This window comes from Alligator sinensis, unplaced genomic scaffold (assembly GCF_000455745.1).
Source record: "Alligator sinensis unplaced genomic scaffold, ASM45574v1 scaffold159_2, whole genome shotgun sequence".
Lineage (NCBI taxonomy): Eukaryota > Metazoa > Chordata > Crocodylia > Alligatoridae > Alligator > Alligator sinensis.
The window spans coordinates 2,288,253-2,310,952 of NW_005841992.1; the positions used below are offsets into that span (position 1 = coordinate 2,288,253).

At 37.7% G+C, this 22,700-nt stretch overlaps 1 protein-coding gene across 4 annotated transcripts in view; it reads right to left on the reverse strand.

Moving 5' to 3' along the window:
* Positions 1-22,700, reverse strand: part of PIK3R1 (phosphoinositide-3-kinase regulatory subunit 1) — a 78,020-nt gene that overhangs the window by 3,778 nt on the left and 51,542 nt on the right. For 2 of the 4 annotated variants that reach the window (XM_006021431.3, XM_025201392.1), the window contains 12 exons: positions 22,428-22,520; positions 20,415-20,489; positions 17,731-17,862; positions 16,573-16,774; positions 16,304-16,383; positions 4,992-5,094; positions 4,220-4,318; positions 3,950-4,130; positions 3,315-3,440; positions 2,220-2,362; positions 1,756-1,932; positions 1,582-1,650 (listed from right to left, as the gene is read on the reverse strand). In XM_006021431.3, the coding sequence (XP_006021493.1) occupies positions 1,582-1,650; positions 1,756-1,932; positions 2,220-2,362; positions 3,315-3,440; positions 3,950-4,130; positions 4,220-4,318; positions 4,992-5,094; positions 16,304-16,383; positions 16,573-16,774; positions 17,731-17,862; positions 20,415-20,489; positions 22,428-22,520 (1,480 nt within the window). Of the gene's footprint in view, positions 1-1,581; positions 1,651-1,755; positions 1,933-2,219; positions 2,363-3,314; positions 3,441-3,949; positions 4,131-4,219; positions 4,319-4,991; positions 5,095-6,456; positions 6,835-8,594; positions 8,887-16,303; positions 16,384-16,572; positions 16,775-17,730; positions 17,863-20,414; positions 20,490-22,427; positions 22,521-22,700 lie in introns of those variants that run through there. The other 2 variants (XM_006021433.3, XM_006021432.3) reach the window with 2 other exon arrangements.

Below are 22,700 nucleotides of genomic sequence, written 5' to 3' on the forward strand. Positions count from 1 at the left end.
TGTCTTTGGCCCCTGGCTTCTACCCTGGTGAGTACAGAGATACATGGCATAAAAAAAAAATCTGCAAACTGTAAACTTTAATTAAAAAAATGAAACGAAATGTCTAACCCTTATTGTGACTCTAAAAGCAATGCAAATGGATGAAGTGCTATCTTCCAGAGGTTGCACTAAGTGCTTTAGTACAACTGCTGCTGCTCATACATTTGACAACCAGTGAATTCAATGCTGAAAGTTATAACTCTTTGGAACTAGTGGAACAATCAAGAATCACATCAAGATCACACAGCTGTTCGGGAAAGTTAGGTGCACTATTCAAGACAGGCACTTTATTCATAGGCGCCTCTTGGTGCAAAAAGGGGAAACATCAGAGAATTCTCTTTCCTCTTTCTTAGACCCTCCTGGTTATACTAAAGGCCAATAGAGGCCCTTCTCACCCTGCACATTTCCAGCAGCTGTAACAGAGGGATCCTCCCCCTCTGTCTCAGTGGTTTCATAGTCATGGCTAATAGCGGGTATGAAGTATGAGCCCTCAAGTGGGCTCCAAGGGCAGCGCTTTGGGAGAAGTCTGAGAACCCAACCTCTTTCCCAGAAGCTGATGGCTTTAGAACAGTGGGAGTGAACTTTTTTCCAAGGTGAGGCCACCTGCCTGCACAAGTGCCCTCCCCCCCCTTATGTCTGGCTAGCAAATATCAGCTTTTTAATTTGGTGGACTCTTTTTTTTTTTTTAAAGAGTAAATAGGGCGTTACCTTCATCCCCAATTCTATGTTTTTAAGGATCCTCAATCTGTGTCCCTTCAGTCTGGGACACAGATGCCAATGTCCGCACTTAGAATGCAAACTCCTAAGTTCTGCTCTCTCCTTCCTGGTGCATGCCATCTAGGCTCCCTTCTCTCTTCACACACCATTTAACTGAATTGTATTCTTTCTGCTACAAAACTATAACCAGTTCTCAGAGATGGAGATTCTGGCTTTCTAGTTATGCTCATTTTGATTTAGTCTGGATTTTTTATCATAAAAATTCCATGCCTGGAATTTAATTTGAACAAACTGAGCAGAAACCTGAGGTTTTACTAGCAAGGAAAACTTTAAAGTTGTAGTGTAGTACACTACACAGATGAATCATATTTGAGTATAAAAGCAGAGCAGGACCACTTGCTGACTGACTATTATACTATTCCATCCATTTCTGGTGGTAGTTGCTGACATAATACAGCCAACAGCATTCTGAAATTGAGAATTTTTATTTTTTAGAGTTTCTTAGAGAGGTTTCAGCCACATAATACCCCTGTGAATTATCATGGTCTGCATTTTACAGATAGGTAAAACGAGGTAAAGAGTGGTTAGCTGCCAGCTCCTTTCCATACCCATCTGACCAAACACTTCCTGAAGGGTGTATGGAAGGTGATGTATCTTTTAGAAAAAGAGAAATAACTTTGTGCTTTTTCCAACAGTCTCAATAAACAAGTTGCCATGTGCAAAGCAGTTCCAACTACTACTGTGCCTAAAAAGATATGCTTAAGCTAATTTTGCTGGATAAAATTATTTGAGGTATTTGGAATATTCAATTCCTTCAGCACTTACTCTTCAGTATTTTCATTGCCCAGCCATTCATTTAACTTCTTTGGTCGAACACCTTTTTGAGTTAGCCACCTAAAAATAATTAAAAACAGGTTTATACAATTGTCTCTGGAAAAAAACTGAACATTGGATTACCAAGAATTCAGATAAGGCTTTTTTCAACATAACTGTACTCACATCAAGTACTGGTCTCTTGTCTTTCTCAACTGTATGAGGTCTGGTTTAATGCTGTTCATACGTTTGTCAATCTCTCTATATTCAGCTGCTTGTTTCTTTAAATCCTCTTCCAGTCTGCGTCTGCTGTCCACAATTTCACTTATTCGAGACTTCAGTTTTTCATAGTTGTGCATAATTCTGAAAGGAAGAATTAGGTTTAGTGTTTTTATTAGGTCCTGTTACCTCAACTAGCTTTGCTAATTTCACTTATGAGTATCTAACACAAAATTTAATTTTCAAGATTTAGCTACAAATTTTGCAAACTCTTACCCCATCCATCCCGTTTGAGATTTATTTTGCTTAGGTCTGTGTAATTGTAAACTAAGAATCTTGCTTTTGTTCTATATAATTACAAAGCTTGTACTTTTTTTTTTTTTTTTTAACTGGATCCTGCACATTTTTAAAGGGCTAACTTTGGCACCAACCTTTGTATTTCTTTCTCATTTCCTTCCCGTTTAAATTTCTCGATGTACTCCTTGCTGTATCTTTCCTGCGTCTGGCACTGCTCTTCAAATATTTTTATGGTCTCATTAAATGCTTCAATAGCTGTTCTTTTCATTTGAATTTCCTGAAAATAAAATAATTACCATTACAGATCTGGGAAAACTGAAAGGATGGTTTATTGGCCTGTATCACTGGAAAGGAGTAAGATACCTTGACTGTACTTTAGTAACCCTAATGCAGACTATATATGGTTTGTAGACCCATCTGATATAGGAAAAGAAGCTTTAATGAAATTACAATGAGGCTGCTTTGCAGGAAAGGATGTAGAGTTACTTGCAACCTTTCTTTTAAATATGCATTTGATTTATTTACATGACTGGAGCTATCTGACAATGTTCTTCATTTAGACTCAGTACTAACTAGGTCTTTAGAGGTACAGTTGGCACTCTTGAAATACCAAAGTGGCGCTACTTAGACCCCCCTCAGTACACTTCAAATCCCCCCACCTTTTTTTTTAAGATACAATTCGTGTAGGTTTTAGAAGGTGATCATCATCCAGGAACTGTGGAGCAGTATCACACTCTTGGCACTGCAAGGCTGTGTTAGTTATTGGTTAAGATAACAAAATGCAGGAGAAAGGGTGTTTGCTGTCTATTTCTGTGCTGTTTCTAGGTGTCAGACACCCCCCACCAATATATGTGAAATCTCTTTTGCCCCAAATAAATCATAAAGTACTGTGCTTATCATGCCTTCAAGGCATGACAGCCTGACCTCGTAAGCAGCCAGTATGCAGAATTGCTGCCAAGCCAATGGGAGTTCTGTGTCTGAAGTGGATGCAGGAGTGGGCCCCAAAGGACAGGTTTATATTGCAGAGAGGGTGATGGTTCAGCCATGAGTAAGCAATTCCAACCTACTGAACTATTCTATCAGCCAATTTCTCTTCAGGGGTGTGCGTGGGGGAGGGGAAGAAAAGAACAGAACAAAGAAAGCAACTCAAAGTTACAAAGAGGGTTTACATCAACATCTTTCTAAATCTTGCTCTTTTTCAGTTTTGTTTCAAGGATAGCTCAGCTCACCTGAGATGTTCTGGTGTAGTCTTCATAGAGTCTGTCATATTCTCGGCTCTTTTCTTGGAACTGAGTGTTATATTCATGTAATTTCTTTCCCACTGCTTCAATACTGTCTTCTTTTACAACTTGATCCTGAGACAATAAGCAGAATGAAATATATAACTAAATCCAATAAACACACAATTACACAATACAAAATCTTAGAATAAAATCAGTTTACAAAAAAACTTGACATTTAGAGAATAACGTAACACTATAACATAATGCATCTTTTTGCAATATGGAGAAGCAATGGACTTAATACGTCCATAATATGGACAATAGAAATGATGCCAAGTACAAAAAGCAATTTTGCACTGCTAATATGCAACATTCTGCTGAAAATAATGTATTTCATCATTAATTGCTATGCTGTTTATTTACTCTAATACATTTATTTTCTTATTTGCTAACTTCAGTATTTAATGTTTTCAGTATTTATGCACAATGTTATATAGTTATTTTTCTTGAATAAACATGTTTTTAAATCCAATTTATTCCCCCAAATAGTAACTGACTTGCAGTCTTCCCATACTGAATGATTCTTCACCTTATAATGATTTTTCTTTAAAGTGAAATCTCAAGAAAACCAAAAAATGTACCTGCTGATACTTGGATACAGGATAAAGTAATTTTACATCCAGTTTAGGATTATACTGGGCTAGAGACTCATTCCGGTAGTGGTTTATTAGCTCAACCACAGAGTTGAAAGTTAATGGGTCGGAAAAGCCATACTTCCCATCTCGATGAAATATTTTGATTAATTTGTTATTTCCTCCTTTCCTGTAAATAAAGTTTGGGAACAGTCAGCTATACTCAAGACACTTTAGTATAAAGAACAGCATACAGTGAAATATCAGAATCTGCTTGACCTTAGTGTGAGCGTATAGTCTCCATGCATCTTTGTAGAAGCATCTCGTACTAGAAAGGTGCCATCAGCAGTGTCTCGAAGCTTCTCATTTACTTCCTCCCTAAAATGAAAGCAAAAGTAACCAACGATTTTAGCAACTCTGCCAGTCATTTCTCCCTAATCATTTTTTTCCTTCTTCCTTATCATTTGATTTTCTTAAAAATGATATCCTGCTGTATTTCAACAGCATTCTCTAACTACAGATTAACAGTGACAGTCATAGTTCTGCTGGTGAACATATGGAACATAAAATATGTTGCACCCAATACCCTCCCTCACACTGCTAGAACAGATTTGTATTTATGAAAAGTTCTTCATACTTGTTCATACAAGCCTGCACAATTGGGGTATGCAGTGGCAGTCTAGTCTACCTATATATAGCAAGGTTAGAAATGCTGCTTATATATGGCACTTTTGATTATCAAAGTAGTATTGTGCCCAGTGTTTTGGTCTTGGATATAAGAGGGGGGGAAAATTGCTGGTTCTCAATGTTATCCTTTCGTTCTAGTGTTTCATACATGTCTTAAAATAACAGAATAATTACCAGAAAAAAATATTTTACACATATTACATTCTGACTGCCAATAACTTTTTAGTCATCTTTGGAACAAGACCAGTTATGGTATGTTTATATTGGAAAATGTCCTGAAAATGGCTCCCAATACCACAGTATTTTTTTCTAACTCAAGTGTAACATAAAGAGAACAGCAAATACATGCCTTTAGCAGGCTTACCTTGAGATATCTCCCCAGTACCATTCAGCATCTTGTAATGACATGTTGTTATTCATACCGTTGTTAGTTACAGTACTAGGTTTTGGGGGTTTAGGAGGCAATGCTGTAGATGAGAAAAAAATCTCTTTGTAATCCAGGTATAAATTAAACAGTATATACCTTAAAATTATAAATCATTGTATGAATGAAAACAAAATCACAGCATTGGAAGAAAACGGAATGACTGCAAAGTACAGGTTTCCCTTACTAGCAGCTCTGAAAGATACCAAATAAATCAAAGGATTTAACTGAAAACAAACTTAATTGCATAATAAGGCTGTATTATACCAAAAGACTTGCGTTTGTTAGGAATAATTACAGTTCAAACAAAAACACAACTTCTGAAAATATTTCCTGGCCAAAAACATTTAAACTAAAGTTTATTTTCACCTTATTCCACCTTCTACAGAGAATGACCATCTTCACCTATTATAAATTATGAAACATGTAAAGCTTCCTCTTTATTTTTTTTCTTCCATTTAATGATGCAAAGGAACTTTTTTCTTTCTTTTTTGCACAAGAGCTGGTGTAGGTAACAAAAAGCAGCAAACCCACAGCAATACTGTATGTTGCAAGAGGAGGAATTGGGTTGCTCTGCTCCACAGCATTTTATACAATGATTTATCACAAACCACTTCAAGAAACATATCTATGACCCAAATATTCTGTCTATTAATCTTAGTATTCTACAGGATAAATGATGGTCCAAATGCCAAGGCTGATTGAAAACCACATCCCCTTTTCTCAATGTCAAAGCTGCATACATAGACCAGTGGGTGCCAAAGAAGATACTGCAGCATTTCTGACTTACTAGCAAAGAGGGGCAACAGTGGAATAAGGATTAAAAATCCAGCAAGCTTTTTTAGTTTCATAGTAAGCACAACACTGTTTCTGTACAAGGCTGTGTACTTGGATGCAAAACACAATGTCAGTACTGCAAAGTGTGTCAAGACAGTAAAACAATTTAAATTTCCTATTATAAAGGATGCAACATCAGGAATTCAATTAATATTGATAGATTTTAAAAGCCAGCCTGTACATTGATATGTAAATCGCTGATTTAGGAACTACAAAGTGTTATTATAGGATCTCTTGTTAATCATAACATGGAGAAGAAATAGAAAATATATGCAATACACTTAGTTTGTAAACAAACAAAACCTACTATATGAGAGAATAAAATCAAAACCAAAAACACCTCAGTTCTGTTCAATTCTGATTAAGTTAGCAAAAAGGTATTAGACTACAGGTTATGATTCTATTTGCTACTCCCATGCACTAAAAAACAAGTTAATCTCAATTTATGAAAAAAATGATAGCAATATCAATCAAAGAAAGTAAATCTTAACCATCTGAGGAAGATTTTGTAGCAGCTATCATAAAGACCCAAATGAACTAGTCTTCTGTAATAAGACTGCAGTTTTACCTGGTGGATCCATTTCTATGTAAAACATCAAGTCTGTGCCACAATTTATATCTGCCTTAGAATATTCTACATCCAGTTCTTCCATATTCCAAACAGTGTTGTACATTTCTATGAGTTTCAGTGAGTAAGCTCAGTTATAAGAAAAGAGTCAGGCTCTCTTTGTAATGGTGTCTTGGAATTCATTTTAAAACCTATAAGGGGCTGCACTGTAACCTATTACATCATAATCCTCAGCCAATCATGTCAAAATAATGTCACCAGACCACTCCTGTTTCATCATTTTGTTTTACACTAATTTTAAAACAATTTCAGTTTCAGAAAGAATCTACATTTAGCAGAATTCCAATGTAAAGCTGATGATATATACAAAAAACCTGAGGATGTTCCCCTTACTTAGCTTTCCATTTCATTTTTCTGGCTCTTTGCAGCATGGTACAGTCCACTGCTGGCAGGTTGACAAAGGCTGATATGCTGCAGCACGTAGCTCTTTAGCACACACCCCCCTCCCAGTCTTGGTTCATAGATAGGCAGGTTGGCAAAAGATCACCAATCAAAATTCTTTAGAAGCTTTTTGTACCTACTGTACATTTTATACATTTAAAAGGAAAAAACATCTTGCACCCCAGACGCAGAATGAAAAAAAAATTACATTCCTACCCAGCGCAGAGTTTCAACTTCTAAATAGTCACAATGATTTGATGCATTTGATGCCATTATACAAACATACTGGAGTGAGGCATATTTCCAGTAGCATTTTATAGTTCAATACAATTGTTAATCAGTTGGAATTAATTAATTTTCAAAGCTAGAAGCCAAATATGGTTTTTTTTTTTTTTTCATTCAATGAAGTGATTCAAAACTCAGCAAGATCCTGAAAAAAAATGATTTTTCTGAATATATAAAGCTTGTCCAGAAAATTTAGTCTGCCTTTTCACATCCTCTCTCTGACCTTTTCTCATCAGGGTATTTGTGTTGGCTGTTTTCTGAAGCACTGGCCCTTGTCAGCTTCTCTTTTTTTCAGTCTACTTTATATCATCAAAAGCCTTCTGTTATTTAAAAGTATTCCTTCCCAACCACACTTAAAAAATACTGGACTATTACTCTCACAACCTCCACCAGAGAATCATCTGCTCTATATACTGTTTATCACACAGTGCCATGCCATGCATATTCATAACCATGAATACTTCCATATTTGTTATAGACTATCTGGGCAAAAACAAAAACCAAAACAGCAAAAATAGATAAATGACTGTAGCAATTCACAATGCAAATATCTGAAGAAATCCTTTTGAGTTGGCAGGGCTAACAATGCATGCAGATTACAAAAGTACCTGTTATATAACTAAATATTTCATTTAGTTAAAAATTACTTCTCCCAAATATGGCATGCACATCTACTCCCAATCACAATAAGCCCCCCCACTCCCCATAGTGTCATCCTTTTAGAGAAGTTAACATACATGGAAATACCTACAGTGCCATCATCAGCAATAAATGTAAATAGTAGTTTCTCATTATGTGATTATGCCTTAACCCATTTTGAAGAAGACTCTCTCCCCACCCCATTTAGGTAGACATGCTCTTAAGATGCCTTCCATTTGCATAGTGTAACAAGATACTAAAGATGATCCCAGACACAAGTCCAAACATTGAACTTGAGGGTTTAGCCCATCTGTTATCCAAACAGTTGAGTTGCTGAAGTACAATGTTTAAATTAGCTTTTGAAAGATTTCTGACAGAGAATGCATTGTTACATGCAGATCTACTAGTAGGTTAGTACAATTTTAACTATAAAATTTATTAACAATATTGCTGCCACCAAAAATATGTGCCCAGGATTTACCACTGGCAAATTCTGGACTGTCACACTGGTATAATCAGGTTCTTGTTCAGCCCAAACTCGTCTAGCTGGCTGTGACACTATATGGCAAACCAGAATAGGCAGGACAGTGACAGACAGGTGATTTTCCATTGCTCCAGCATAACCCAGATTAGGTACTGACTTCCATTTAAAATATGTTACAACTAGAAAGCTTCTACTGGCAGATTAACCGTAGTAAGGGAGATAAAATATAATGATACTGCACTTTCATAAAGGGTTGGGGAGAAATACATACAAATTCAAAGCCACTTACTTTGTAAATTATGCATTGCAAATACTTGCCACCCTCCCCCGTAACCTTGTACGAACAACCTGAAAAATTTTAGCAGTGCTTTCTCATAGAAACCTTTCTAAAATTCCTTTCAGAGACTTCTTCATATAAAATAGGTAAATTCAGTTCTAAAAAAGGTCTTCCAATTAATCCTCCATAAAATCCATTAGAAAGAGCTGAAACATGAAGTCAGAAACATCCAAGCCTCCTCTTCTATTCTTAACTGATTAATGCTCTGTGCTGTGCAGAGGGTATCCACTCTTTTCTAGTTCATCATTAAAAAGTGAACCTGATTCTAGTACTGTAAAGAAAAAAAACCAGAAAAAAATCCAGTAGCTTGCACGTCTCTCAGATAAAGATCTGAGTTTCATGATTAACTCGGGCAGGTTCAAATATTTGCTGAGCCAGGGATTTCAGGTGGGGGAGGGGGAGCCAATGTCAAAGTAAAAGTTGTCATCAGCTAACAAGTGGCCAATGCAGGACTAACTCTCTCATTTTAGCCAAGTAAATGAGAAGACCATTGTAAGTAGACTTAAAATAGTCTCTGTAACTGGCTGCTGAGAGCAGTATTAAAGTAACTGACTGTCAAGAAAAGCACTATGAACAGCCAAATACAGGAAGTGGCTGAGCTACTTCAGAAAAAATAGAATCAAAGCCTTCCTTGTCGAATTCTGTACCTTTCAGAACAGCCCAGTGCAAAAGTAGTTTGCATGCACTGCATCACCTTCCACACACTTACACAGGACCACAAATACAGGTGTCACTTGACGACCCTTAGAATGAAGTTATAAACTGTTTAGTATGATTAATATCAACCAATAACACTTGAAAAAAAAGTGAATCTATCTGTGGCGTTTCCCAATATGTAAAGTGCATTCTCTTCATTAGCTGATGAAAAAAAGGTAGTTGCAAAGAGCATGGAAGTGATTTGGTCAATTTTCTTTATCTAATGTGTGGTGGAGTGTGTACTTGGTGATGGAAGAGAGAAAAGAAACCACTTCCTCCATCATTGACCGACTAGCTACCTTTACCTTAAGTATTCCCGATTCATTTCAGCGCATGTGGAAGGAGAATCAAGGCTAAAGACTTGTTGAAAGGAGGAGGAAAGTTGTTTATAGCTTTGTTTCTTTTAGCTTGAAATAATTCATCTCTCCCCTAAATTAGCTGTTGCTCCTCAAGGTCAATTTAATCTCCTCTGCCTTTGAAACTGTTATTGCAAAATGTTGCTTCCTAAAATCCTAAACTAAACTAAAGAAAGTACACAAATTCCCTGAAACTAAATAGGGAAACACGACTGGCTTCTTTTGTCCCTCTTCTCCTCTTCTCCCAAAAAGGGCTTGATTTGTTAGTTTATCAAATAAATGATTCCACCTGCCAAAAAATTCCTTTATTTATTTTTTTTCTTTTTCTTGCCAAACAGTTACCAACTGAACAACTACCAATTCTGGGTGTCCTTTCAAGCAGCATTGCCTGGAAAAAATACAACATATTTCTAACTTGGATAGTAAACTGTCTTTCTGCACTAATGATCAAGCACAGTAACTAATAAGCACATTATAACAGATTTAAAAACAACAAACATGGAATCACAATAATTTATTGGACAATGCTGCACACAGCCGCAGTTTGAGGCATTATCAAAGCAGTCCTGGTCTTTGGGCCGACACAGAGAGCAGGAGATGACACTTTGGGCACATCCCCATATGCAGAGGTGTGTGTTTGCATATTTGTGCTGCTGCTTTGTGCCCCAGGGCACACCCCTGCACATGCACTCCGGCACATGCCACATTATCCCGGGTGGGGTAGGGGAAGCAGGGGCCAACACCTGTGCTGGTTCCAGCGACCTTACCTGGGGGCGTCCCAGGGCATCAGTGGCACTGATCCAGCCACATGCCACACAGAGCCTGGCTGGCAGCCAGAGTATGGCTCTGGATGGCCAGGCTCTGTTTCTGGTGGTGCATGCTGCTAACAAGTGCACTGCCCTACTTTTTGTGGCAGCTTTTTGGGTTTTTTGAAACTGGGACATCCCACTATCAAATTCTAGCACTGCACTGCAAATTAGCAGCGCGACACACAGTTGCACATTTGCCACGTGAGTTTTGCAGTGCCTCAAACTGCATGTGTGCACTCATCTGGACACACCCTTTCACTCTTCAAAAGGGAAAACACAGCATGCAGTACACAAGCCCCATCAGTTGGCCACAGTATAGCATGGTATTCTTAAACAGGATCAGCTATAGCTGTGAAATATTTACCATTTTAAACATGTACTGCTACTTGCACACAGGCAAGACTAAGCTGTCACACTTTTTTCCTGGGGATAGACACTGATATGGCTAGTCTGTTTAGTTTTTAATAACCCATGCAAAGCTGAGTTCTCACCTGACCTCATTGATCAGACTGCGGTTTGCATACTGACATATGTATATACACATCAAGGTATCTTTGAGCCTTAGTTTTAAAAGCTGCATTAACTTGAGTTGCATTTATCAGATCTATAGCTTTACAAATTTACAGAAAAAAGTCAAATTTCTACTGCTTTTTGTGATCATACTAGTTATTACTTCCAAGAAGGTATAGCAGTTTGTGCCTCAAAAACGCTAATACAGTGCAGGAAGTGGGAGACAGAAGAGATCAAAAGGTTGAGTAATTAATTTGTACCAACTCCCGATCATGTAGCACACACATTGTTTTACCAAATACCTTCAACCAGGTATTGAGGAACAAACTCTGCACTAGCATCAAACTTTAAACAAGAGAACTTAGTATTGCTAAGGCTGGAGATTAATCAGTAATATTTTTTTCTTCTTTAATAAATGAAGCTTATAAAAAAAAGCTCATGATTTTTATTAGCTTAGAAAGGGAGCCCCCTGCTGGATGAAGTGCAGAATGTAAAATAGCTACAAATGTGGGGGGGAAAAAAGGTCAAAAATAAACGTGCTATTATTACCTTCCCAGCATATGCCAAACTATTCTTAGGACTATTAGCATTTACTTAATAGTGTTGAATTACCAGTATTTAAGCTAAACATGAGACACCATATACAAAATACTGACAGCTGATAGTACTCTTAAATATGATTTTATACAATGTAATACACTGTAAGACAGGTAAGAACTGTGGGGGTTATTCTGCACAGCCGATACCAAAGGGAGCTTTGCCACTGATTTCAAGGGAAACAGAATTGAGCTTTTTTATTCCCTGCTCTATAATGGCACTAAACAGAAATAATTACCAGAATTTACAGCCTGACCTATTTACTATTACATGTCAAAAGTCGTGCTAATGTATTTAATGTTGAAAAATAGTATTTGGTTTTTACCTGAACCCCTAACACTTTTATGACCAAAGTTTAAGCAGGTGACCAACTATATATGGGAAAGAGAAGTAAAAGAAAGTGTCATTACCTCATCTCTAACCCTATAAATAGTAAAATCGGACCCTTCACACTTAAAGGATGTAATATTTTACAATAGAAGACATCTTTTATGATTGGTTATCTACAAGCTGGGATTTTAATTCAATTGAGATGAACAGCCTAGAATCAAAAGCCAGTCATTCCAAACTCACCAAACTGAACTGAAGAAATCATCAGGCCTTTTACACCTGAAAACCCTTAAAGCACAAGTCTCACTTTCTCTTTTAAAATATGGAAATATCAAATGGTATATGCCTGATGGTATTTTAATCTGTGCTATAGTTAAAAGTACTTTTGTCCCAGCACTACTGTTTCATGCCTAAGGATCCCATACATTTTCCTAATCATATACTCATCAATTCAATACTAAAATTCCCAGAGACCTGAACAGCAATTTTCTCCTTGACATCTTTTTTTATATTTGTTTAGTTCATCAAGCTTCAGTGTAAAAAAAAAAAAAAAAAGCGACAGATAATCCATCCATGTTACCTACTAATTCTGATCAGAAAAAAGTAGATCGGTTAAGTAAAACTAGATAGGGACAATATAATGCAGAAAACAGACCTAATTAATAATTAGTCAAATCACCAACCATTTTTCTAATTGCTCTTCTCCTGCAACATTACTTTCTCTTCACAAAATTTCAGTTATACCCAAAATGTATTTAAATTTGGCACCTTTTATGTGAGGTTAAACTGAGTTCTCAGAACACAAATAAAAACATTTCTGCTTTGTGTTGGGTATCTTGACAGATTACAAGTCATTACACAGTTGTGCAGCACATGGGCCTAGGAAGTAACCCTGTTTGCTACAGAAGCCTTACATAAGCACACAAATAATGCAAACAAGTCTTTCTCCTTACTTCCTAATGCTGCATGAAAAGAAGGAGTATCTACATTAAAAAGCCCAGAGCAGTTAAAATATTTACACACTCTATGGCAGGGGTGGCCAACCTGCAGCATGTGCCCTGAGTGGCACAGGCAGTCTGTGTGCGGAATGTGGCAGATTAAGAAGGGAACAGAAAGCAGAGCAACAGATCAAGGAAGGAGCACACGACGGGAGGCAGAAAGCTATAGGGCAGGAAGCAGAAAGCAGAGTGGTAAACTGCAGGGGGCACGGGCTGGGGAACAGAAAGCAGAGCAGCAAATCAGACAGGGGAAGAGGATAAAAGAGTGACACTTGGGGAGGGTACAGGGCTAATTTATGGCAGTCTTCCTAAAAAGGATTGGCGCCCACTGACCCAGGGGTTGTGACAATCTGCTCAAAACACTTGGATTAAAACTAAAATTGTTGAAAGTTATCCTTTATTTTTCTAAGAAGCTTCCTTTATTTTAATATCTTGCATCATCCTGAGTTGGAAGCTCAAGCCAGTGATACACAGTATATTATGAAAGAGCCCCTTTAACTTGACTTTTTTGCAACATACAAGAAAATAGAAATTAATTTTGGCAGTGTGTACAGTTTTCCATAGAAACAGAGAATTGGAAAGAGCCTCCTAGGACATCAAATCCGGTCCCCTGCATTCACAGACAACTATTTACCCAAAGATTCCCCAAAATCATCAGTTCAAACCCTTACAAACACAACCACAAAGCACAAAACCAGAATCATCCTAACACGTAAGGTAAATTCAGGGGAGGTCAGGGCCGTGCCAAGGCCCTGCCACTACAGTAACAAGAAACTAATTGGTGAAAATATATTCAGTGTTTCCTAACAGAAGAGCAGATATTTTAGCTGGAAACATCCTTTACAAAGCCTTGAGAGGAAATGTTTAGACTTCAACTCTGATGCAGTATACCCCTGAACATTATAAAAATGACAGTCTCCAGTTTTGTGTCTTCAGGAAGGAAAAATGTCCTCCAAATAAAGGAAATACAACTGGAGATGCCATCTTAAATACAGTCAGCATAACATGGAAACATTATTTGTATATAAATATAACAGAATATAAATCCTGTGTTTTTATAGTTTCATTTTACAGAACATTTGTTTAAGTGTTAGAAGCACTGTTAAATTAATATGCAAGTTAAAAATATCCACTCTGATAAGCTGCAAATATCTCCTCCCTATTTAATAACGAAATATAATTTTAACGGTTTCAATTTAGTTTGTAGCAAGATATTTGCAATGTAGTTAAAAGTCAACATTTTCTAATTTAGTTATAGGGAAGGTCACATTTTTAGAAGAGCTCAGTTCCTAGGTAGTCACCAGATTTTCAGAAGTGTTCAGAAACTCCCACTGAGATCAATAAGGTGGAGACACTCTTGAAAAATTCAGTCTTCCATGCAAGCTTTGGAAAATTAGATTGTTCATTAAGCACAGAGTTGTATCCTGATCTTGCAAGAATGTAGACTTAACTTTTGAAAAATACTCATGCGTGCAAATTAGCACCAGTACAGAAATAGCGGTCTGGGAAACTAACCATAAACTACCAAGTTTGAATTTTTTGGTTTAAGAGCTTAACTATACACTAAATGCATAAACACATCCATTAATGAACTGAACAATAATGTGCTGAATACCATCCACTGTATGAATTTTTCTCTTGCAAAGTGTGGACCTTGATGAATACAAGTAAGAACTTTTATTCTTATAACAGATCCTATTAAAAAGCACAGTTAAAGCTTTGCTGGACTTTCCAAATTAACACTGCTCTCCCAAAACATGAATTACCTCAAAAGATGTTTCTTAAATATGGTTTTACTAATTTGATGCAAGGTATTCTAGGGACAAACCCAAAGTGTCTGATGGGCATAGCTGTGTTTCTTAAAGTCTTTTAATAAAATATTCTCATATCCCAGCTTCTAAATCAACGTTGTCACTTGACTGCTAATTTCTCTGTCCCTTTTCAGTTCTAGATATCGACATTTTTCCATTAAAGTTTCTAAATGCTAAAGGCTAATAATGCAATGTAACAAAGTGATCTAAATAACTAACCTAAGATACTATCACTTTTTCTTGTCCCTATGCTATATGACCACCAACCTTCCGGTTTAGAGCTGCCCACATTTTATATCAAAAGTGCTTGCAAATTTACCAGTTTTAGCACACACTACTACTGTTTCTGAGTCTTCATGAGATTTAATAATGTATTTTATTTGTCAAGGCTTCTAACATGGCAAGAACAAAATCGTTCTTTGATTCAATTAAACACAAGTTATTTTTGGCTTGGAACAAAATATGGCCAACAGTTCTTAAGGTTCTGAGTCCTTCCATTTAATTCTGTCTTTGTACATGCCTAAAAGTAATGTAGACTTTTGACATTCCCCCCAAAATTTTAAGATCACATTAAAATAGAAAAGCAAAAGAAAAAAAAAAAGGATTTGGAAAATAATGCACTATTGTTCTGACAAGCCTGCACCAGGCACTCCTATTCCAATCCAGTTGTGCAAACACCTACTGATGCAACCTTTTTATTGTACTTCAGAAGAAGAGAGGCAGGAACACCGGACCACGTGTAATATTCTGTCCATAATGGTCCTCCTCACCTTAAGTACCACTTGCCAATACATTGAAAAATGGATTACTTGAAGCCACTGCTTCCAGTTCTTCCATATCAAACACATTTCTTTTGCTGAAGTGAGAAAAATAGCTTGCCGGGCAGCAAAATCTCTTTTGCACAAGTCAAGCAATACTACCTTGGTTACATTAAGAAAAGAAAGAACTTTTGATTTGAAATGCCACCTGTTGCATAAAGTAGCGCTAGGCTCAGGTTTTAACAGACTTCGAGCATGCAAATGCACCCCCACCTCCTGCATCAGCTTTCTGCAGAATAAGAATTTGACAATATTTTCAGCATATTTGGATTTAAAAAAATATAAAAACTATATAGAGAGAGATACATGGTCTTCAATAAGTACAAGTCTTTTGGGAAAATTTCCCTTGGAAAGACTGAAAATTCATTGAGAACTTCAGAACCTGGCCCACACATAATAACATAGAGAAAAGGAAATATTTATTGCCTCACCGATATCTGACATGCCTGACTCTCTACGCAGTTTCTAAAAACAGTATAGTTCCTAAGGTTAAAAAACTAATCTGCAAAAATTATTCATTCTAAAACAATTTTATTTAAAAGACAGTTCTCTGAAAACCAATTAGCCTCTAATACGTATCTACTTAATTCCACAATCATTATATTAAATGCACTTTTGCCCTTAAGCTTACTTTGAAGAAAATAAAATGTACATTTAATGTTTCCCGAACCAATTGTTATTTTAAAATTATCAATAAATAACAACATTTAAAATAAAATGTTTTTTTTTTTTTTACCTGGTACAGGTTGTCTCTCATTCCATTCACTTGTGATTAAAACATCTAGGATTTTTATGTGGTGCTCAGCATTATCAGAGCTGCAAGACATTGATTACACAGTAAGAGTTGGAAAAAATATATAAGCTTACATTAATATCCTCCAGAAAGTAGTTCATAGGCAAGATCTAAATACTAATTGCATGCTCATTTATTAAGTTAACTTCTCCGTATTAAAAAGTTACATTTGATGTTTATGGTATAGAATATAATCACGATATATCACATACCTTGATATCTGGAATTTGAAAAGTAGAGGGCTAAAAATTTCAGCAAGGGATCTTGCATTCAGAAGATTTTTGCTGGAGGCTTGACAAAGTCTGAGAAAATGTTTCAGTAAATACTGAAGGGTGAGCCAATACTGGGGAGGTGCATTTGGAGATCTGATGAGTCTCTTCAACAACTGAACATAATCCTCTGAGCTCTGCACTTCTGCAAGCAAACAGATAAAAGTCTCTTGATATCAGCAGAGACGCATTCAACAAGTAAAATAAAGCCAATGAAAAGTTCCCCTGGAAGCATACTTTTTACAGAGGAAAAAAAGGTCTGTCCTTCACAAGAAACAAGCTCCCATTGCTTCTTTTGAAAAAGTGAGCAATTCAAGTGAAAGAAAAAACAACTATTTAAAAGAAAAACTCAAGTGAAAGAAAAAACAACTATTTAAAAGTCAAATGGAAACAGACACTAGTTTGGTAAAAACCGCAACATGTTCAGCATGTACTGGTGGAAGTCTGTCTTGTGTTTAGCGTCATACACGATTGGGTAATTCTGAGATGCAGTAGATAAAACTCACAGGTGCTATTCTAACTTTGAAGGTTACCAGCCACAATATCCTGCCCCCAGACCATGCAAGAGCAGAGTACTAGGCCAACAGACTGAAAACTGTAAGGTGTGCTCATCTGAATTGACCAGGACAGAAGGATGTTTGTGGCTCATCTGTTTCTGAAGCTTCATATTCCATAACTGTCAATGGTCCCTTAGAACACCATGTTCTCCGATACATTTACTTTGCCAGAACTGATAAAAAGTTAAAAATTAGCTTCTTTCTACATATAGAGAAGTCCTTGGGTTGTTGTTTTTTTCAACTGGCACTTGCTTAGTCATTTTTACTTGTTTTAAGGCATCAAACCATGTAATCTCTTACAGTTCTTTTACATATGCATGTGGATATGTAATGCAACTCTTGGGCTGAATTTAAGCAGCTTTTATCACCTAAACAGTTCATACATTGTGAGTAGAAAAAAACCCCTTTAATCTGGGAACTTCCTGTGGTGTATAAAACCCTTCCCTATATGATGTAGGGTGAACTGATGTGTGCTGCAGACTTCAGATTCTAAGAAATCTTTTTTTTTTTCTTGCTGCAAGTAAAAACACTTTTGTATTCATACCTTGAGCTACAGAAATCATTTCACTGTACACAGATGCTGGAATGACTGGATTTGGCAGCTCCAGGAGATATCTCTTGAGAGCATCTGATAAGGTCTGCAAGTCAATTGTGTCAAAATCCAATGAAGAGAGCTCTGAAGGAAAAATATAATATTTTCCAGACATAAGATATTTCTGAATTTTGTAGGGCCTTAAAATTATTTTACAGCAAAGTGAAACAACTACCCTAAATTTGATTTACAAAGAACAATTTGTATGAATTATCTTGAGGCATCTAAACATGCATCTTTGCTGAGACAATATACAATGTGCAGCATTTCCAATAGAAGACACAAAATTGTACAGCAGTATCGTAAAGTGCAGGGATTGGATCCTTCAGTCATACAGAAATTAACTAATAAATAGCAAAGTATTAGGTATTTGCATACGGTATTTAAGTGCTCAAACAAGGGGTTTATTGTGTGAAAATGTTGCAATACCTCAAACATTCATTAGCACTGTGTGGTCCAATAAATGGTTTTACAACACAAAAAAATGTAAGCCATGTACCCCTCTAGTGCAGAGCTTTCCAAACTTTTCATGTTGGTGACACACTTTTTAGACATGCATCATTTCGCGCAACAGTAATTCAGTTCCGGGGGAGGGGCCAAGGGAAGCAGACGTGAGTAAGGGAGCTCCGCGGTGCCCTTCCGCAAAATTTTCTGCATTTCATGCGACACACCTACACACTGCCGCTGACACACTAATGTGTCGCGGCACACAGTTTGGAAAGCTCTGCTCTAGTGGCTAGTCTCCGTAGTGGATGACAGTAGATTATATCATTAGTAAAGTGGATCTGTAAATTGTTGATAAACGTTCTGGCTTTGGACCCTACAGGCAGCCTATTCCAAGGGTTGCTATGACTTTACTGAAACAGTCTCTTATTTAGCCACTTTTTCTAAACATATTTTGCTTTTTTATAAACCAATCATGTAAGCAATATAAAGAATACCTTTATAACATAATGCTGCAATTTATGCCTGTTGCAATAGAGGCAAATTGTTATAGTTCTGCAAGGTTATATCGCACCTGGATATTTTTTAACAGGCCTATATTTTACATGCAAATATTATGCATATACAGTAATATAATAAGCAGCAACACAAATCCAGGTTTGGTGCAAATGAAGTTTTTCTACTGGTTTCTTAATTAGTGATTTGGGTTCCCAAATCTGGAAATATTTTTGAGAGTAAACTGAAGAACATGAACAAGCATTTTCAAAATGTGATATAGTATATCACCTATTACATTATAGGTGAATACAAGAAGTCAAAAGGAGCAAGATGTAAAATTTGAGGTGCGCTTGCCCACTGCAAGCCAGGTTGTTTTTCCTGACAGACATAAAACCCTATAAAAACGCTTATGGGGGAAGAAATTGGCAGGAAAATCTGAATTTACTAATACTGGAAAAAACAAGTAATTGTATTACTAATACTACTATATATACTGCTGTCATTAGTAACCATGATGCCAGTTAGATTTAAAGGAACAATTCATTTTTAATACCCTCAGTTATTAAAATTGAGGAGTAGAGAAAATTCCTGTTTTCATTTTGCATATTTTGTGCTCTTGGTAATACCAAGCGTAATATTTCATTTTCTAGACTTGTTCACTGGTAGGATGCCCTTGCAGTCTCATGCACACCTTGGTAAAGAGAAGCTCATGAGCACACTTCCGCAGACCTTGCAAGAGTGTGTTGAGTACTGCCATTGTAAAAGCAGAGCTACTGCTCTTCCACAGTTCAACTGGGTGTTGCTGCGTGCTACTATTTTTCATCTAGATCGGCAATATGCTTGGCCCGTGGCTCTGAAGTTTAGCAGGGGCATGGACAGAACTGCTAAGTTTCGTCTAATCTGGCCACAGACAGCGGTCTGTCTGACCAAGCACAAGTACAAGGCTGCAGACTGCTTAAAAATGGCCAATGGGGGTAAAATTTGAACCCCCATTGCACGAGGGTCCAGAGGAAGATGTTTCAAAACAGAGCATCTTCTGTAACTTGTGTCTACTGTCTGCACTGCCTCCCAGCCTGTTACTGTTTTCAGAATGGGAGGAGAGAAAGCACGTGGAGGGAGTTTGGTCTGGGTTTTTTTCAGCCCCTGCTGAAGGGTGGGGTGAATGTATTGGAGCCCCCCCCACCTGGTGGGTGGGGGGAGAGGCTCCTGTACACCTGGCCCTACCCTCTGGTGCCAGCTAGAGAACTCCTAGAACGAGCGCCTTCTGCTCCCCCCCATTCTGAAAACAGCACTGGCTGGGAGGGAGCAGGGGCTGTTGCTACGGGAAATCAGCTGTAGGCTGCAGCCTGCAGCTAGATTCTCCTCCCCTGTGTAACCAACAGTGAGCTTCTGTTTGGTCCAGGGGATCGCTGTAACTCAGAACACTTCCTGCAAAGCATTCTCAGTTACAGCGGAGAGCTGCACTTCTGTCTGCACCCCAGTTTATTACCTGTGGCTCATCCCAGAAAATGTTAGCAATTTATTGGATTGGGTTTTTTTGGATGCTTGCATTTTACTGTACAAAGTAGATCCACAACACTATACAACAGTGGGCCTATGTTGAGAATTTACCAAGATGTGCTACACTTTTAAAAAAAGTGATCAGTATTACTACAAGCCCTTCACAGTACTGTAAAATGGATAACAGTACCTACCACATTCAAGAATTTGTCTTAATTCTGTGGAGCTGCTTGACCCTTGAGTTCTGTACAAAGTGGAACACTCCAGACCTGAAAAACAGAATACATTGGAGATGTGACCCTCAAGTCCCTGTGCCTTACTATATGAAACAATATTTTTTTCTTCAATAGCTTTTTACAGTGTAATTTAGTGTAATTCTCCCACCCATCATTCTTCTGCTTTATGATAAACTATTGTGCATGACTGCCTGGATAGAGCAACTGCATACCATGCAGTATCCCACACCTGACATGTGCCTGAAAACTGCCAGGCCAGCAGAAGCTGTCAGCCAAGAAATACTAGAAATCCAGTCAGTCCCACCTGCCCCCACAACTCTCCCAGCACTGGCTTTAGAAGGCCAAGACCAGCAAAAGGAGACATGGATGCCAGCCAAAGAAAAGGTTTGTCTGCACTGGAGCAGAGTTCAGCAGTGAGGGACACTCAGACCTCCACTGCCACTCCACATTCCTTTCCAGCTGAGAAGCAGATGGCCTTTAATGTCCTGGGAACTGCTGCTCCTTTGTACATGTGCCTTGCCTAAGTGTTGTCATAACATGCAAAGAGATTGGATGGAAAAAAAGGACAAAGGCACAAGGTGAAGACACATGCCCTTTGGGCTGCCACCCCAGGAACACAACTTAAACAGATGCAAGACCTATATATTCTGTGTTAAGGGGAAGGGTGCGGTTAAAAAAAAAAAAATCATTGACAGAATAATTCCTTAGCTAACAAAAGGACTGTTTGGCAGCTATTTCACTGCTTCTACCCCTGGAACAAATAGGCATCTATGTATTTGCATATGCTCTTTTATGTGCTCATACACAAAGGAGCACATATGCAAAAGAGCAGCTCTTAAAGCTGTCAGGCAAAGGTGGTGTTGCTCTGTTTTCAACAGTTGCCCTATTTTAGCACCATTTCAATGGTGAATGAAGCAATCCCCATGTAGGTTTTGTGAAGAGCCTGTGAATCCCTCCAAATGAAAGATGCCATTATTAATCAAAGAGTGTTCTTCATATTAAAGATGCTGTCTGCTATTTCCTTAGTCCAGAGGAAAATATCCCACACCCAGGGATCCAGGCCACACCCAGGGATACAGGATGTATACCATTTAATGAGATGCATGTGGTCTCTTGAAAACAGTGGCTGCCTGTGCTAGTTACCGCTAAACACTGGCTCTCCCTACTGGCATCCACCAGAACTCGTCCATCCATTAAGGCTGGTCACAGTCATGCCAACAAGAGAGTAGTCAGAGCCACCCACAAAACCTGTCTTTCTCTCCCACTCCCTAACTGCAAGACCAGTGGGTGAGCAGGAGGTAGTAGGCACTTAATTGCCATGCCACCCTAAAGAAAATGACATCAGAGGATGTGGATAACGATACCAGGGATAAGGGAGACAGGAGACAGAGAAAGGGACACAGTGGGTTAGGCAAATAGGAGGAAGAAAGAGACACAAAGGTGGGGATGCAGGTACTACAGAGAGTAAAAGGGGGAGAAACAGAAGGGGAAGGGCAGAAAAAAAAATCAAAGCTCATAAAAAAAAATCCTTGCTAATTGAGCAAAGAGTAGCAATACAAAACTGGATCTTGAAGAGTAAAATAACTTCTACAGCTTAGCATACCAAGCAATTTTCCCTCTATCTTGAGACAGTATGTTGCTGCTATTGTTCTAGCAGTCAGTTCATTTTATACTTATGTATTTTACTGTTTTGCCAAAATCCCACTAATTTTTGAATAATACCTAACTCTGTAGTAGGTTGCCAAATGTCACTTGGTACAATCTATGACATTACCTTTATAACCTGAGTAACCTCTGTTGAGTAATACCAATAAAATAAGCCTTAGATTAGATTTACTTGAATACCAATTGAGCAATGTGATATATAAGAAACCCTAGGAATGGGGATTCACAAACTCCACGTGTTATCTGGGAATCTTACACATATTATACAAGTAACTGAAAAATTAGTAGACTATTCATGTTTCTTACCTCTCTTTTCGATAGCCTCCACTACCTTGATAAGGAACGATGGAGCCACTTCAGGGGGTGAAAACTGCTCTGTGAGATCTGGAAGTGCAAAAGCTATAAAAGAAAAAAAACCTGGTAAGATGCAATTAAATGCAATTTCCATTTATGCAAGTCATGAGACATAATGTGACTAGTTAATTTTTAAACTTTAAGCAAATTCATTTTATCAGCTATAAAATTATATGCTGACATTTTGCATATCAGTCCTGCATGCAAATTAGGTTGATATGCAAT